The 16,182-nt window shown below is 34.6% G+C and overlaps 1 protein-coding gene and 1 long non-coding RNA gene across 4 annotated transcripts; one reads left to right on the top strand and one right to left on the bottom strand.

Moving 5' to 3' along the window:
* Positions 1 to 1,924: 1,924 nt before the first annotated feature.
* LOC140883864 (uncharacterized) lies at positions 1,925 to 4,719 on the bottom strand. Of its 3 annotated transcripts, XR_012150473.1 has the most exons (5): positions 4,221 to 4,719; positions 3,071 to 3,800; positions 2,778 to 2,867; positions 2,646 to 2,707; positions 2,115 to 2,189 (listed from the first exon to the last, which is right to left on the bottom strand). XR_012150473.1 is itself a non-coding variant. In XM_073290466.1 (4 exons), exons 1-4 carry the CDS (start codon positions 4,537 to 4,539, stop codon positions 2,052 to 2,054), a joined length of 1,266 nt encoding a protein of 421 aa, XP_073146567.1. In that variant the 5' UTR covers positions 4,540 to 4,719; the 3' UTR covers positions 1,925 to 2,051. The 3 variants fall into 3 exon arrangements, 2 of the variants coding, with proteins under 2 accessions (XP_073146567.1, XP_073146568.1); XM_073290466.1 differs by lacking the exon at positions 2,778 to 2,867 and having other exon boundaries at positions 1,925 to 2,189; positions 2,646 to 2,724; XM_073290467.1 differs by lacking the exon at positions 2,778 to 2,867 and having other exon boundaries at positions 1,925 to 2,189; positions 2,646 to 2,724; positions 4,254 to 4,719.
* Positions 4,720 to 9,657: 4,938 nt separating this feature from the next.
* LOC140882653 (uncharacterized) lies at positions 9,658 to 15,115 on the top strand. Its single transcript, XR_012150250.1, has 3 exons — positions 9,658 to 10,053; positions 10,772 to 10,837; positions 11,383 to 15,115. It is a non-coding gene; the product is annotated as an uncharacterized lncRNA (long non-coding RNA).
* The last annotated feature ends 1,067 nt before the right edge of the window (positions 15,116 to 16,182 follow it).

Raw genomic sequence — 16,182 nt, 5'->3', positions numbered from 1 at the left:
TTGCTAAACAGCTACCTAAACTGAAGTTGACCAAGAGTAGTTTACCCACCCAAACTGAAGATCTCTCAACTGCTACAATGCCAAAACTGCTACAGTACCAATTTCGCACCAAGTTCAGTTTAGGAATATCAGTTTCGATTAAGATCAGTTTAGTGGAATTCAATTTAGCTCCAGAAAAAGTACAGAAACAGTACAAAAGTATTTTAACGGCTCTATTTCTGTGTCTAACGACTATATCACTCTTGGAGCCTATAAATGCAACATCTTGGAGTTCAAACACAAGCTTTTAAAAGAGATTCAAATCTTGGGCAGCCTACTTGAAGATATCAAGCTCGATTGAGAGCAAAGCCCAAGGTGTGAAGAATAAGAAGAAATATGAGCGCTCACTATCAAGTTCTTCACACCAAACCAAGTTTCTAGAACACTCTTCCTTTCCCGAAATCTTTCTATATCAGTTGAAGAGAGCTCACTCACACACATACGAGAGATGTATTTCAAAAATTAGTTGAGTGAAAGTCTTTACACAAAGACGTTAAAGATTGTGTTTGTAGTCTTGGCATAAAGATGTTAAATATTATGCGGATTGTGAGGTTGCGGCCTACAATCATTTGAGTGGCTAGGAGTTCTTTTTTAGGCAGTGGGTAAGTCCTAAACCGGATCGGAATTTTTCAAATTGCTTGTAAAATTCAAAGTTTTCTAGTGGATCCTTCCGAGATGGAGGAAGAGGTGACGTAGGAGTTGTTGAAATCTCCGTACATCCATAAACAAATCCTTGACACTTTATTTCTTGCATTTATTCATTGATACTGTTTTGATTGCATTGTTGAAGCATTTTATGTATTTGATAAAATATCTAAATGTTGCATTCAAAGTGTTTGATAAAATGTTTCAATTAAACTGTTTTCATCTATCAACTTGCATCCTTTTAAAATGATTTACAAAAGAATAAATTAGTTTCTACGAAGAATTATTTCGGTTGTCTTCCGCTTGGTTTGAAAACCAAACCCGATATAATTCATCATTGCTCAATATTTCAAGAACCGAGCTATCGTAGTTCAAAATATTTTAAAAGTGTGTATTCACCCCCCTCTACACATCGTGACCGATCCTAACACAAACTGAATAACAGGCGAAGTCGGATTGACACGACCGACTAGATCAGACAAAGAACCGGTACTTCTAGCCATGTTATGAGCAGTCTGATTCACTGATCTTTTAATTAACAAAAACAAAAAAAACAGATTTAATTTCTCAAGCAAGGACCTTACAATCTTCAATAATCAATCCAGCTGACGAAGAATCCGGAGTTGTGGAATTTAAAGCTTCAAAATATCAAAAGAGCATCTGATTCCACGATAACCAAAGATAGGTGCAAATCCTTAATCCAACTAAGAGCTTCTCGAATTGCCATAGCTTCTACGACCGAAGGATTTTTAATACCTCGCATACAACCATGTCGCTACTACTGATCCAAAATTGTTTCCGATAATACAAACTGATACGTCCCGTATTTTTTTTACATTTAAATTTAATAAAAAAGTTGCGGAAAAAGGTTGGAAAAAATTTTCTAAACTTAAAACCATACAACGAGTGCATCACAACAATTCCAAAAGAATTTAAAATCTAAATCTTTAACAATAAAACTCGTGACTCAGTGTTCACGAAGTCTAAGAAACACTGATGCAACCCTATAACAAAGATTATTTAAAATACGGCACGTCAAAACTTACTACTAACATTTAAATAGAATGGGAAAATGTGAGTTACTGTAAACAAACTACGTAGTTAAAATAATCGAGGAACTCATATAACAAATATCAAACTGAAATGAACATTTAAAAGACGAAACATTTGAAATCCTCAAAACTTATCTTTAAAAGACTGACAATTTAAATAAATTAAATCATTACTTTTAAACATCGTACATAAAATATTATAACAACATGAACAGTTAGTGAGAAGTGCATCATTTCGGTGTATCACTTTGAGGATGTACAAGGTTTTTATGTACTCTTACGCCTACTTCAGTACTAATGTTACTCTTACATCTCCTAATCCAATTCATCTTGTGAGATTTCCTCTTCAGCCAGTTCAAACTCATCGACCTCTTTAAAATATGCTCTCTGCCGTTCAATGAAATCTAGTGGCAAGCAGCTGTCATCACCATTTTTCTCTTGAGGGCATTGCTTCTGCAGATTAATACGTTGTCAGACATTAGCAAGCACACACAAAATTTAATCGCACAGGGACTGTATACGATATTTATTTAAACAAAAAATGGTTTATAATGAGAAAGCTCTCATGATAGTTAGTTCCAGATCTCTCCACTACGTTCATATGATGGAAGAATAATGAATGTCAAGTGTCAACTCTCAGTGAACTATATGCGCGATGCTCCACCCACAGATCCGTGGGAATGAGAATCCATGTAAGATTCTATCCTCAGCTAGCAAGGACTTCACATCAGTTTTTGCTGGACAAAACTAATTTGCATTGTTCTATTCGCACTACCGTAGGATTTGGGGTATCGCAGTGTATTTCTTCCTTACTAGAAGTTTAATTTAATCAGAAGAAACATGCTCATGCTTAAACATTGGAACTAGAACCATGTTTCTTTCTGCTTAGAAAATAAAAACTATGCAAACCTTTTTATATTTTGGCCGGGGAACAGTAAGAGTGAGTGACTTCGATAACTTCGCGTCTCCAGCTTCACCAAAATCATTCCTAAGTGAGAGTAAGATATCAACGAGAGTGAAGACTGAAGAATAAAAACTTACCTTAAAAAACAACAGAATGATGACAAACTGAAAACACGGATATTGGTGCAAAACAGAAGGTGCTTTTACGTCATATGAAATCGCATGTTCCTATGATAAGAAAGCAGTGACTTAGCAGCACACATAGCTGAGCATATCACGAAAATACAATATGCTCCCAAAGATTCGTAGCGTAGTACAAAATCTAAATCAGGTAAACATCCAATCAAACTTAAACCTTGCAAAAACTTGATTGTGCATATGCAAAGTGGGAGTGATTGTGTGTGTGAGCATATATGGAAAGACAAACTTACAGTATTTTTTGGGCCCTGATCATTGGAGGGCAAGTAGAGGCCCCAGCGTCTTTTTTTCTCTTTACAATTTTTCTCTTTGTAGGTTGGCAATTTACTGCCACAGCTGCAGATGACCCCTCAACCATGTTGAGGGGCGCGAGAATGGCCTTCCCTTTCTCACTTGTTTTTTCAGAAGAATAGCCAGAATGGTTGAGAGACTTCTGTTTCTCTTTTGTTTTCTCACCAAGAAAGCCATTAGAATTCACAATAGCTTTCCCTACAGTTTTTGCCTTTTGAACAGCCGAGCCAGGAATCCCAAGATACACTCCTTCATCCTTTATTTGATCAAATAAGTAGCTAGCATGGTTGGTAATTCCCTTCCCTAGCTCCACTGTTTTATTCTTTGAGCAACCAGCATCATTCAGATTTGAATTCCTATTCTCTGTTTTCTCATATGAGCAGCTAGAAGGATTGAGAACCCCCTTTCCAAAACCTTTGACTTTCTCAAAAGACCCACTAAAGAGACTGAGATTTCCCATAATGTGTCCCTCTGTTTTCTCAAGTGAAGAACAAGGTTTTCCAATTCCCCGAGGAGGTGTTAAACTGAACTGTCCAACAATCGCCTTCCCTTTGTCTTTCTTACTGGCTAGAGGAGTGAAACTATCCGTCATGGCAACAATCTTTCTTTCATTCTTAGATTCACTAGTAGTTTGTCTTCCCTGGTATACAATATCCTTATTTCCCATGTCACCTTCAGTAAACATTAAGATATAAATAAATTCTTTAATCTTTGCAAATTGCAATCATATACATGCTCCACCCAAATGCACCAATACCATAACTAATTACGACTACAAGTTAAAACAGAATCGCCAAACATGAACAAATCACAGTAGTAAAAGATGTTAGCTATTCTACCATTGATTTTTTTTCTTTTTTTTGGCTTGTTGCATTAAATATATCAATTTACCAAATCACGTACGCAAGTTTGAACCCAGATGACTGGATTCATCGAAATTCCGGAAAAAGTAATTCCATCACAAGCATAACACAGAGAAAACGATTCCAGATCAACATTCGACAATTAACAAGTACATCATCACACCAAGCAACTAAAAATTTCACGCCATCTCCTAAATTACATTAAATAAACACAAACTCAGAAAATTACCATTACTAGTGATTGAAGTAGCAGGAACCTTACGGTTCTGGAATCGCACAGTTCTCGAAGTAAGGGCACGGGCAATGTTGACGGACGATCCGATGCTAGTATCGGACCTGGTATCAACTCCATTTAAGGTGGGGGACGTATCCGGGCCAACTTTCGGGCCTCTGAAACCAGGATTGGGCTTCAAAATCGAGATGGGGTGCTTCAAAATTTGACTGGAATTGGAAGCAGATGAGGATACGAGCTTGCGGAGGGTGGAGGTGGGGATGAGATCGTACGCGTTCGTAATGTCTGAAAAGGGTTTCCTCTTGCGAATCTCCATACTTCCCCTTCCAAATTGAACTGGATTCTGTGCGAGATACTCTGATTCAATCAGGGAAACTCGAAGGAGGCGAAGTATTACAATCTTGCTGAGGAAGATGGCGGGAAAAGTGGTTGAGAGATCAGCAAAGGGAATGCAGGTTTTGGTGGTGGAAATGGAATGTTCACGAAACTAGTTCTCTTTCTACGGAACTCACCATGTGTAGAAGAAAATTATATTTCAGGTTCATGCTTGAAAACAATTTCTTATATACATTTTGGTATTATAATTATGAATATAAATTAATATTAGCATTGTTGTAAAAAAAAACATTCATCTGATAAGTTGATTATAATCAATAATAATTAATAATGTTTCAATGAGTTGGACCAAACAATATATATATATATATATATATATATATATATATATATATATATATATATATATATATATGCCTCACAAAATTGCCTTGTGATATCGTTTAAATACGAGATTTTGTGTTGATTATATTACAAGGGTCTTCTATCCCTAAAAGTCCCGTTGAAATTATAAGAGTTTCGTCTAGAAAATTAAAACCATTGTTATCATACGAATTCTTTTTTCGAGGAGCACATAACATGACTTGTCCGAAGGGAAAAAAATACAAGTGATTATCGAAAAAATTTATGTTTGCGAGTTGCGACAAACTACGGTAATCTGTTATTTTTTTCACAAAGAAATAGGTGTGTGATAATTTTACTAATCAATTTATTTTGTATAATGAACAGTATTAAGGTAGTGTTTGAAATAGTTTCTAGGAAACACTTTTCGACTTTTCATTTACAAAATTTTAAAATTTTGTGAAGGAGAAGCTGATAATCGCTTCCTATAAGCTATATCAAACACTACATAAGTCTATATATGTTCTACTTGGCTCCATTTGATTTTCCATTATGTATTTCCGAAAGTGACATTCCCATTGGCACCTAGGATGCTTGGAGCCTTGGAGGCTACGCTTTATTTCAATTCAATTTGTTTAAATTGCTTGGCGGGGCGGGCCAACCCAGTGTGTTCGGATTAGTCTGACTCAAGTTGACGGCTCTACTCATATTATATATTGTACATAGACAATTATCCTTCGTTGGACTAACTTTTTAGGATTAACTTAGACCGAAATTCATAATAACCCAATATCCCCAACCTCTTATCTCCAATACAATGCATTTTCATTTTGCATGCGGGAAAGTGCATAATTTCCTTTTGGCTCCATTCCATCTTATTCTTAAAAGCTAGTCTTTTAAAGTAGTGTTTGAGAGAGCTTTTATGAATCACTTATCAGCTTTTTCTTAACAAAATATTAAAATTTTGTAAAGAAAAACTGAAAAATGTTTTCTAGAATCTCTCTCAAACATTACTTAAATATTGAAATTTTGTTAAGAAAAAACTGAAAAGTGCTTATTAAAAATTCTCTCAAAAAACTGGATATTATCACATTAGACGCCGGCCAATCATATGCATGATTCAAGTCGAAGTTTTGAAACATAGACTAAAATTTGAATTGTTATGTGAAGTTCAAAAAATAAAAGAACGAATAAATAATCGTGATTCGATTTTGGTTTCTGGTAGTATAAAATTTTAAATTCGCATTCGAAGTTATGATGTTCTTAATTTCTCGAGTGTACTTATTTTAACCTTATTTATACATTCTAGATTTTTTTTGATTCACAATGGCAAACTCTGATTTTTTTTTTCTTCGTCCGATACAAACTTAATTTCATTTTTTAAAAAAATTAATGGATTACTATAGTACAATTTTTGAATAATGAAAGGTAATAAAATTTTTAAACGCATGTGCCACAACATTTTTTTTTATTTTGTTAGAATACAAATTACAAACATATATAGTAATTGTCCGCACTTCATACGAGACTTGAACGTGGACTCGAAATATGATTATTTTGATTAGAATAATTACAAAAAAATCCTAAAACTATTTAAATAAATTAAAAAAAAACTATATACAAACAACAGAAATCAAACATGAAACACATTGGTTTCAGGACCTCAACATTAATCTTTCAACTAAGGTCTATCGGCGAGCCAGACAATTTTACTTTCTAAAAATTTTATATTTAATCAAAGATTCGCAATCAAAATCAAAATTTGTTTTCCAGTCAAAAAATCAAAATTTGTTTTGTAGCAAGTGTGTGTGTGTTTTTTTTTTTAAAAAATAAATGAATACGCAAATGGAAAAATGAAGAAGAAACACGTGTCAATTCAGTAACCAATGATACGGACTTAAAAATGTAACCAATGACGCCATTAATTAATTTTAGGGCTAATTGCATCCACAACCCCTGTGAAAAGTCCAAAAAACATAAAACACCATGTGTAAAATTAATAGCATATTAGACCCTATGTTTTAAAAAAATTAGCATAAAAACCCCTATGAGAGGGTATAAATGTGCTCGAGTTTGTATAACATAGGGGTGAAATGTGCTACATTTTAAAAAACTGAGGGATGCATTAGCCTATTAATATTTTTTAGGGAGTTTTATGATTATTAGACTTTTCACATGGGAGATTAATGCAATTAACCCATTAATTTTACCTCGGAGGAAGCAACAGAGGATCGCGACGCTATCTATATGTTTTTTTCCAGGTTTTTTTTTTAGTTTTTTTTTATCATAGTTTTTTTAAGGGTTAATTACCAATGTATCAAGTTTATATATACAATGGTTAACTTCAAATTTACATATATTTAGTTTTTATTATATACATAAAAAACTGTCACATAATATTAAAGAGTGTGGACATTTAAAAGTTTATTTAATTGGAAAAAAGCATCAGAAATGGAAGAAAACAAATAAACCAAAACCTTTTTTTATAATTTGGATATAAAAACTCAAAATAGTAAAATAATTCGTTGTATTTAAAACTAAAATCGGCATAATCAAACCAAAAAATATTTATAATTATAATTTTTTAGTTTAGTGTTTTATTTTATCTTAATTTTTATTTAGCCTTTCACAAACATATTAAAAATTAAATTATAATCGGGCGTTATCTGGATCACATATTTGAGAGATAATTGTAAGACTGACATATATTTCAAAGAAGGCAAACGTAGATTTTAAAGTTGATAAAAACTTCAGATGATGTGTACATAATTTTCAAATTTATTGATTTTTTTTTTTGTAATTATTATGAACTTCGGAGAAATATGTATACAGATGATAAATTAATTAATTTTATAAAAGTGATATTTTCGTAAATAAGTAAACATCGATGAATAAAATAAAATTATATTTTGGTAATTAAATATATATTAAAGGGTAAAATAAAAAAAAATTGGTCATACCAATATACCAACCGATCAAATTAAATAAAAACTAGTATTCTGGAGCAAGAAATATTTTATTTATAATTAAAAACCCAAAAAATAGAGAACAATTTTGAAAAATGTTTATTTGTAAATAATTAAATTAATTTTTAAGCGTGATATTTTCGTAAATAATTAGTTATCAATGAACAAAATAAAATAGTGGTAATTAAATATATATTGAAGGGTAAAATAAAGAGAAGTTGGTTATACCAACATACCAACTCCTTAACTTTAATAAAATAAAAAGATAAAAAGATAGTACTAGTAAACATATGCACACAATGCGTGCATATAAATTAAATTTTTGTCATGTATAACAAACTTTTATATGAAGTATAATAAAATTGAGTGATTTTATATTTAATATTATATTTTTTTGTTATTAATTTATATTTTTTTATTTTATTAAAAAAAATTATGATAGTTAAGAGTAGAGGTGGAATCGGGTCGGGACCCGTCCCGTAACCCCCTTACTCAATTTCCGTCCCGATAGAAATTGGGATATTTTTTTTCTCCCGATCCCGCACCCGAGAAGTGTCGGGACCCGAATGTTCGGGATCCCGAACATTTGGGATCCCGTCGGGTCGAGAGAGGGTAATCCCGAATAATATTTTTTTTAAAAAAAATTATGAAATAATTTTTAAAAAAAATTATGAAAAAAATCAAAATTTTTTTTTAATAAATTACAAATAAATTAATTTTTTTTTATATATAACCATTAAAAAAACTAAAACATTTTTTTAGTACATTACAAATAAACTAAAATAACTACTTAATTAATAAAAAAACATATAATTATTCATAATAATAAAAAAATAAAATAAAAATTTATAACTCAATGTTAATATTTAAAAAGATAAATCTAAAAAAAATTATATGATATATAATTATAAAAACATTAATATTAAAACATAAAATTTTTTTAAAAAATATTTTTTTATTTAAAAAATATTTTTTTATTTAAAAAATATTATTAAAAAAATATTATTTTTATATTCGGGTCGGGTCGAAAATCCCGTCGGGAAGAGTAGCCTATTCCGATACCGATCCCGTAATTAATCGGGTCGGAAAAAATCCCGACCACTGGGGTCGGGAAACTTTCGGGACGGGATCGGGTTGGGAATCGGGACGGGTCGGGATTTATATAAAATTTGCCACCCCTAGTTAAGAGTAATGGTATTTGGAGACAAAAACAGGTATGACATAATCTACCAAAAGTAATTATTATGTAAGTCTCAAACTTAATAATATAGAATATATATATATATATATATATTTAATTTCTTTTAACTTATTGTCCAACACTTCTGATGTGCGAATTTGAATCTTTAACTGCATACCAATTCTCAGGCAAAAAATTGCTAAAGTTTCAAATAAGGATCACAATTTCCTTCGAACACGATGGAAAACTCGATATCCGATCCGAACGGAGGAAGATATCACTACAAGAAAAATTAACTTTTCGCAGCGTGGTATTAACAGCGTACATTAAAAGCATGCTGCAAATAATACTTTTTACGGCATGCACCAATATGTGTGCTATTAATATCATTTAACTTTCCAAAAATAACAGCGTGCATAAAATGCAGGCTGCCAATATTATTTTTTACAGCATACGTTTAAAAGCACGTTGTTGATAACATTTAATAAATCACAGTGTGCATTAAAGCATGCTGCTAATTTGTTTTTTCCACGGCATGCAACAATTTTCGCCGCTGAAATTTATTATAAAATAAAACGATAGACACGCATGTGTAGGAAATAATTTATCTCTCCTCCTATTTTCTTGCCAGCTTCTCGATTCTCTTCTTCCTTTCTTCTCAACACCATTTTCGCAACTTTAATCGGTCATATCTTCTTCGTTTGTGGCCATTTTTCAAAAGTGAAAGTAGATTCGGAATCCTCTCGACGATATCTATCTAGTGATACCACTTTCCTAAGTTTTAAACACAGCCCGTCGGCCTGATTTTCGGCATCCGCCCGTTCCGCCGCTCCTTACTGTATCCGACCTCCGTCTAGCTTAGGCGAAAGGTTTTATAGTTGTTTGGAGCTCTATCTCGTAGCTATAATTCGAATTTTAGGGTTTAAAAATTTGGGGCGTTGGTTCATTCGAATTTATAGGGTTTCGAAATTTGGGGCATTTGGAGCTCTATCTCGTAGCCTAGAAGGTATAATTCAGCTTTCTTTTGACAATATGTTTCGATTCGTACTTCGAGATTTTCTTGTGTTCGTGTTTTGTATGTCGATTTTTATTACGAATACTTTTCTTTAGCAATTCCTGGGTTAAATGAAATCGGAATCGTCTGATATGTCTACTGATTCTATTTATGCGAGAATATGAAATCTGCAGCATTCTTCATTTATTGATTATTTTTTGGGAAGTTTTTTGATTGACGTGTGGGCTTTAACTTTCATTTTGTTGTTGATGACTTAACGATTAGATTCAATTGTAGAGTTTTTTCCTTGGAAAGAAATAATCGAGAATGGTTAGGACTGGCTAATTTTTCAAATGCATTTCGAGTCATTTTCAGTGGATGATGCCATGTGGTCTCTGATAATGGATTTAACTTATGCAAAATAGTTAATCGAGGAATATTTTTAATATTTTCTTGCATGATTTGATTAATTGCATATTTTCGGTGATATTGAGTTATCTTAAATTGATTTTTCCAAATCTTCTTCAAAACTCTTTCAACAGGTTGTGCTTCGAAAACTAATGTATTGAGGTGTATAGCTGTTATTTATTTCACAATACTTTTTAGGATTACCTCCTTTTTTGGACTTTGACATACATATTTACATCAAAAATTATAAATGGATGGATTTAAATTAGATTCTTACCGGTTTTTGAATTAGAATTCGTTTGTCTTTATATCATGTGATTAGGATGCAAGCCAATAGAACAAAAGGTGAGAAATTGGAAGCCCATCTCCTGCTCTATGAAAAGAACAGGTATTCTTCTTTTTCATCGGTTCTCAATCTCTGTTTTTTCCATACCAACATTTACAAAATACAGTGGAGTTCTATGATTTTATAATTCCACCATTATATGTTTGCTTTTCTTGACTCTAATCCTAAAATTGAGTTTCAGTTTAATTCCATATTCTAGCCGTGTGTTTGATTAAATTGGGGGAATATTTGGTAGCGAATTTCAACTTGGTGTTTGAATAAAAGATATAGAGCTCTGTTTTTTCTTTGAAATGACACCAAAATCGTTTCATTTAATTACAAATCCAAAGACTTATGCTCATTTTCCTAAAACTGTTCCAGTGTGAGATTTGTGCGAGTTCATGATTATGCAGCTTTTTCTTGGAAATTCTGGGTACAGATGGCCAAGAATTAGAATTTGATGTCAACTTAGAAGTTATAGTTAACCAAGTTAGCTTTCATTTTCAATTGGCAGAATTTGGATAAAAATGAATTAAAGATGAATTTTATACTAAAATGAAAGCTAATTCGTTTTCCGTTATTCATTGATTATTATTTACTTGTCACAGTGCACAATGAGGAAAAGCTTTGGCTGATGGGGTTTCAAAATTATATGCTTTTAGGTTTAAGGAGAGGTGACTCATGAATTGAAACTAATCAATTATTCACCGAGGGAACTAGATATAGGGGAACAACCTTGTAGTCATATAAAAATCATATATTAAATTCAAACATTTTATACTTTCAGTTTATCTTCCTCTTTTGCGTATTTAGATCTAGTAAATTGGGTACCATCCTTTGATTTGTATGCATATCCTGATAATGCATAGCAATCTCTTGCCTTTAGATGCGACAAATTTCTACCACTATGAGGTTGGTTGTGTGGGGTGTACTGTATATCTACATTTATCATTGATGAGTAGCAGTGATTGAGCATTTATCATTGATGAGTAGCAGTGATTGATATTTTGTCAATTTTTTTTTGTTAACTTAAAACTGTACCCAATAAGGTGTAGTTATTCTTGTTAATTAAGATAGGTGTTGGTCAGTAGCAAGGTCATGGCTTTTCTGGATGATCTTCCTTTTCTTTGTGCTGTGAAAATTGAAACCATTCTGGTTTTTTAGTTCATAATTGGTGTGTTGGGGGCTGATTTTTACTCCTATGACGTGATATGTTTTGGATTCACATGATAAGAGTGCAAAATTTAGAGCAACGAAGGTAAAACAAGATCACATTCACAGCTTCACGCAATGAGTTGGAGAGGACATACTCGTTTGACTTATATCAACTCATATTGTGGTAAGTATAGTTTTATGTATTTTTTTGGAAGTCGTAAATAATAAAATTTTCTTCTTTTTTATTAACAGAATGTCACAAAAGTGGAAAACCTAAATTCATGAAAAAGATCGAGCTAGAGTCTACGGAATGGGCTTTGAAGTTGCGGGGATTGATAGTTGATGATGGTTTGTAAAACCAGGGCCCGGACTATCAGGGTAGTGATGTGGGCCTGACGTGGTGACCGGGCTAATGGAAGTAATATATGAGCTGTCCTTCCTTAATCAAGATGATCTGCACACCAAGGAAAGGAATAAAAAGCACGTTAGTGGGGCGCCGGAGGAGTTTCCGCCGGGGCCACTCCGATGCTTAAGTTAGACTTAGAAATAGAGTGGACTTTTTAGAGAAATGAGTATAGTGCTTTGGAAGTTTAGATGAACATACCTCTACAAATATCCGTGACCAGGTATTTAAAGACCTTGGAGTGAGAGTGTCACTCCGCAATTCCAGGGTAGTGGCCACGATCTGGATCGTGGGTGCGGTAGTTGCCCACGTTTGCCTGTCACGTACGATGAACCTGGAAAGCTCGGGTTTATGGTAATCGTGGGGATCATGCCCCTAAAACACGGGTTTTATCTAAGTCCTGCAGACCTGGTTTCCCGGGCTCCTGAGGCTACTGGCCTGCCTTAATACGGCCCTACCACTCCGGGGCATTCGTGGCCCTGCCCCCCTGGCTTACCGGGGCATCACTACTCATCCCAAAAATAGTCGGGCTAGAGTCTTACTCGTTGTCCTGACTTACAGTCCCGTCACCCTTGCTTTAATACAACCTTGTAATCCCTGACTCTTTATGTCCCTGCCCCCTGGCTTGCCGGGGCATCACTACTCATCCCAAAAATAGTCGGGCTAGAGTTTTACTCGCTGTCCTGACTTACAGTCCTGCCCCTGGCTGTTCAAGGCCTTGCTACCACGGCCTTCTGGGGGTATCGTTCAGTAATGTCCAAAAGTTCTAGGGCTGACGTTAACCCTAGAATTTGAAAAGACGGGCATGTGTCAGAGGACGTTACCTGTCCTTTCGACTGCCCGCGTCATCATTACGCTGCCCGGTTCAACTTCCCAAGATCACCCTTACCCTTCGATCATCTATTCATCTACGGCCAGCAAATCTTCGAAGGTTCGGGGTGCTTTTTTCACTAGTGATTTGAAAAATTCATCTTCCCGAAGACCTTGAGTGAAAGCCGTGATCTTGGTCTCCTGGGCACAAGTCGGGACCTACAAAGCAATTTTGTTAAATCTTTTGATATAGGTTCGTAGAGACTCCTCTCCTGACTGCTTTGCTTCAAAGAGGCTATAGGCAGTTTTCCTATACCTCTTGCTACTGCCGAAGTGCTGCAAAAACATTTGCTTGAATTCTGCAAATGATTGAACACTCTGGGGCTCCAACTTCTCAAACCATCTTTGGGCAGAATCCACCAAAGTGGTTAGGAAGACTTTGCATTTGATCTTATCTCCATAGCAATGTAACATGGCTACATTTTCAAATCGAGCCAGGTGCTCCTCTGGGTCTGTGCTCCCATCGTACTCCCGGATTTTTGCCGACTTGTAATTCAGTGGCAAGGGTTCCTCTATCACCTCATGTGAAAAAGGGCAACCCGGCATTTTGATAGGGCAAGCCATTTGGGAACCCCCCTCCTCCAACTTCTGTACCTTCCTCCTGAGCTCATGCAACTCATCTGCCATGGACGGCTATATTGAGTGCATCCAAGAGTTTTCTTCTTCTTCTCCTTCTTGAACCTGGGCAGTAGGGTTTGGATTACCCTGATTCCCTTCTTCCTCCACTGTTATGTCCTTTGATTGTGGCTGCTTTGCAGCTATCAACGACTTTCATACCACATCTTTGACAAATGATTCTAACTGCTCCAAGGGAATGGTAATATTTCGTCCTGGCTGATGGTCTCCAGGTAATGTTTGATCATGAGAAGCCATATCTACGTCTATAGAACAAGCTTTCCCACAGACGGCGCCAATGATGATGGTTTGTAAAACCAGGGCCCGGATTATCAAGGTAGTGATGTGGGCCTGACGTGGTGACCGGGCTAATGGAAGTAATATATGAGCTGTCCTTCCTTAATCAAGATGATCTGCACACCAAGGAAGGGAATAAAAAGCACGTTAGTGGGGCGCCGGAGTAGTTTCCTGCGGGGCCACTCCGATGCTTAAGTTAGACTTAGAAATAGAGTGGGCTTTTTAGAGAAATGAGTATAGTGCTTTGGAAGTTTAGATGAACATACCTCTACAAATATCTGTGACCAGGTATTTAAAGGTCTTGGAGTGAGAGTGTCACTCCGCAATTCCAGGGTAGTGGCCACGATCTGGATCGTGGGTGCTTAATCGTCGGGATCATGCCCCTAAAACACAGGCTTTATCTAAGTCTTGCAGACCTGGTTTCCCGGGCTCCTGAGGCTACTGGCCTGCCTTAATACGACCCTACCACTCCGGGGCATTCGTGGCCCTGCCCCCTGGCTTACCGGGGCATCAATAGTCTAATAATGGTGTCATGTGTAGCTATTTTGTGAGGGATTTGTATTTTGTTTATGGTGTTGCCTATGTTGGTATGATAAAAGAAAAAAGCGCATGATTATCTAAATTTGTAGTTTTGTGATTGATATAGATACTAGTGATGTGTGTTGTTATTTGTAGCTAGTTTGTTGAATATTTTTTGTTGTACATTGGTTAGTATGATAAAGAAACTCGTGTATTAACTCTTCAATTTGATTAGTTACTTGGTTTTTCGTTTCATGAATGAAATTGTGGTTTTGTTTAGTTACTCATTTTTATTTTTTTTCGTTTAGTTTTTTTGAAGTTTTTGTTACATTTGCATCATATAAGGCGATAATGATCAAATAGTGTTTTGTCGACATATTTTTCGCGTGTGTGAAAGTTTGCCGTTAATAAATCGTTATTCACGGCGTGCGTTGTGAGATGTTGATACCCCTTTCCGCAGTAGGCAGTGTGGGCGGTTAATATGATACTTTTTGCAGTGCACATCACGCGCTGCGGATGGTACCTTCCGCGGCAAACAAAGAACGCTGCGGATGTTACTTTCTGCAGCGCGCGATACACGCTGCGGAAAGTAACATCCGCAGCACACAAAGAGCGCCGTTAATAACTTTAACTATTAACAGCTTTGAATTGTGCAGCATGCACTGCGAGCTGCGGAAAGCCATTTTTGTTGTAGTGTATGGAGGCATTTTTTGGACCCGATTAAATAAATGGGTATGAGAATCTCGTAAATGGGGATGGAGGAGGATGTAGTGGTATCCTACTCATACCCGACCCGATACCCGATTATATATATATATATATATATATATATATATATATATATATATATATATATATATATATCTATAGTTTTTTTCAGGTGCCCACCTAAAATGCCCACGATCATGCTCACCAATGATATGACACTATTCTATTGGACCTACAATTTATCACATCTTTATCACATCCAATAGAATAGTGTCATATCATTGGTGGGCATGGTAGGTGGACACCTGAAAAAAACTATATATATATATATATAAATACATACACATATTAATTTATATTAAATAAATGCTAATTTAATTTTTTTTTTGTTGAATTATGTTAGTTGGATTAAATAATGAAAATTATTAATATAAAACTAATGCTATTTTTTAGAAGTTTTATTTTTTATATAAGTCTTTGGTTGTAAATTTTCTTCGGTGTTTTATTTTTTTATTATCTAAAAAATTTTGATATAAAAATATAGTAAATAAGTATAATTTTTCAAATAATTAAAATTTTAAAAAAATTATTTTTGTGGAGTATATACAATAAATGAGTATATGGGTAGGGTATGGATATCCGATCATCCGACGGGTATGAGAATGGAGATGAAATTAAATATCCAATGGGTATGGATATGGGTATGGGGATGAATTTAATAAATGGGTATGTGGATGGAGGCACGATATCCTACTCATATCCGATCCATTGTCATTCCTAGTTTCAAACAAACCATAAACAAGTAGCAAGGATGAGATCATAAATTTAAAAATTGTAAAAT

This window comes from Henckelia pumila, chromosome 2 (assembly GCF_033568475.1).
Source record: "Henckelia pumila isolate YLH828 chromosome 2, ASM3356847v2, whole genome shotgun sequence".
Lineage (NCBI taxonomy): Eukaryota > Viridiplantae > Streptophyta > Magnoliopsida > Lamiales > Gesneriaceae > Henckelia > Henckelia pumila.
Note: the sequence above shows the minus strand (reverse complement) of the source record. Positions and strands in the feature narration are given on the sequence as shown.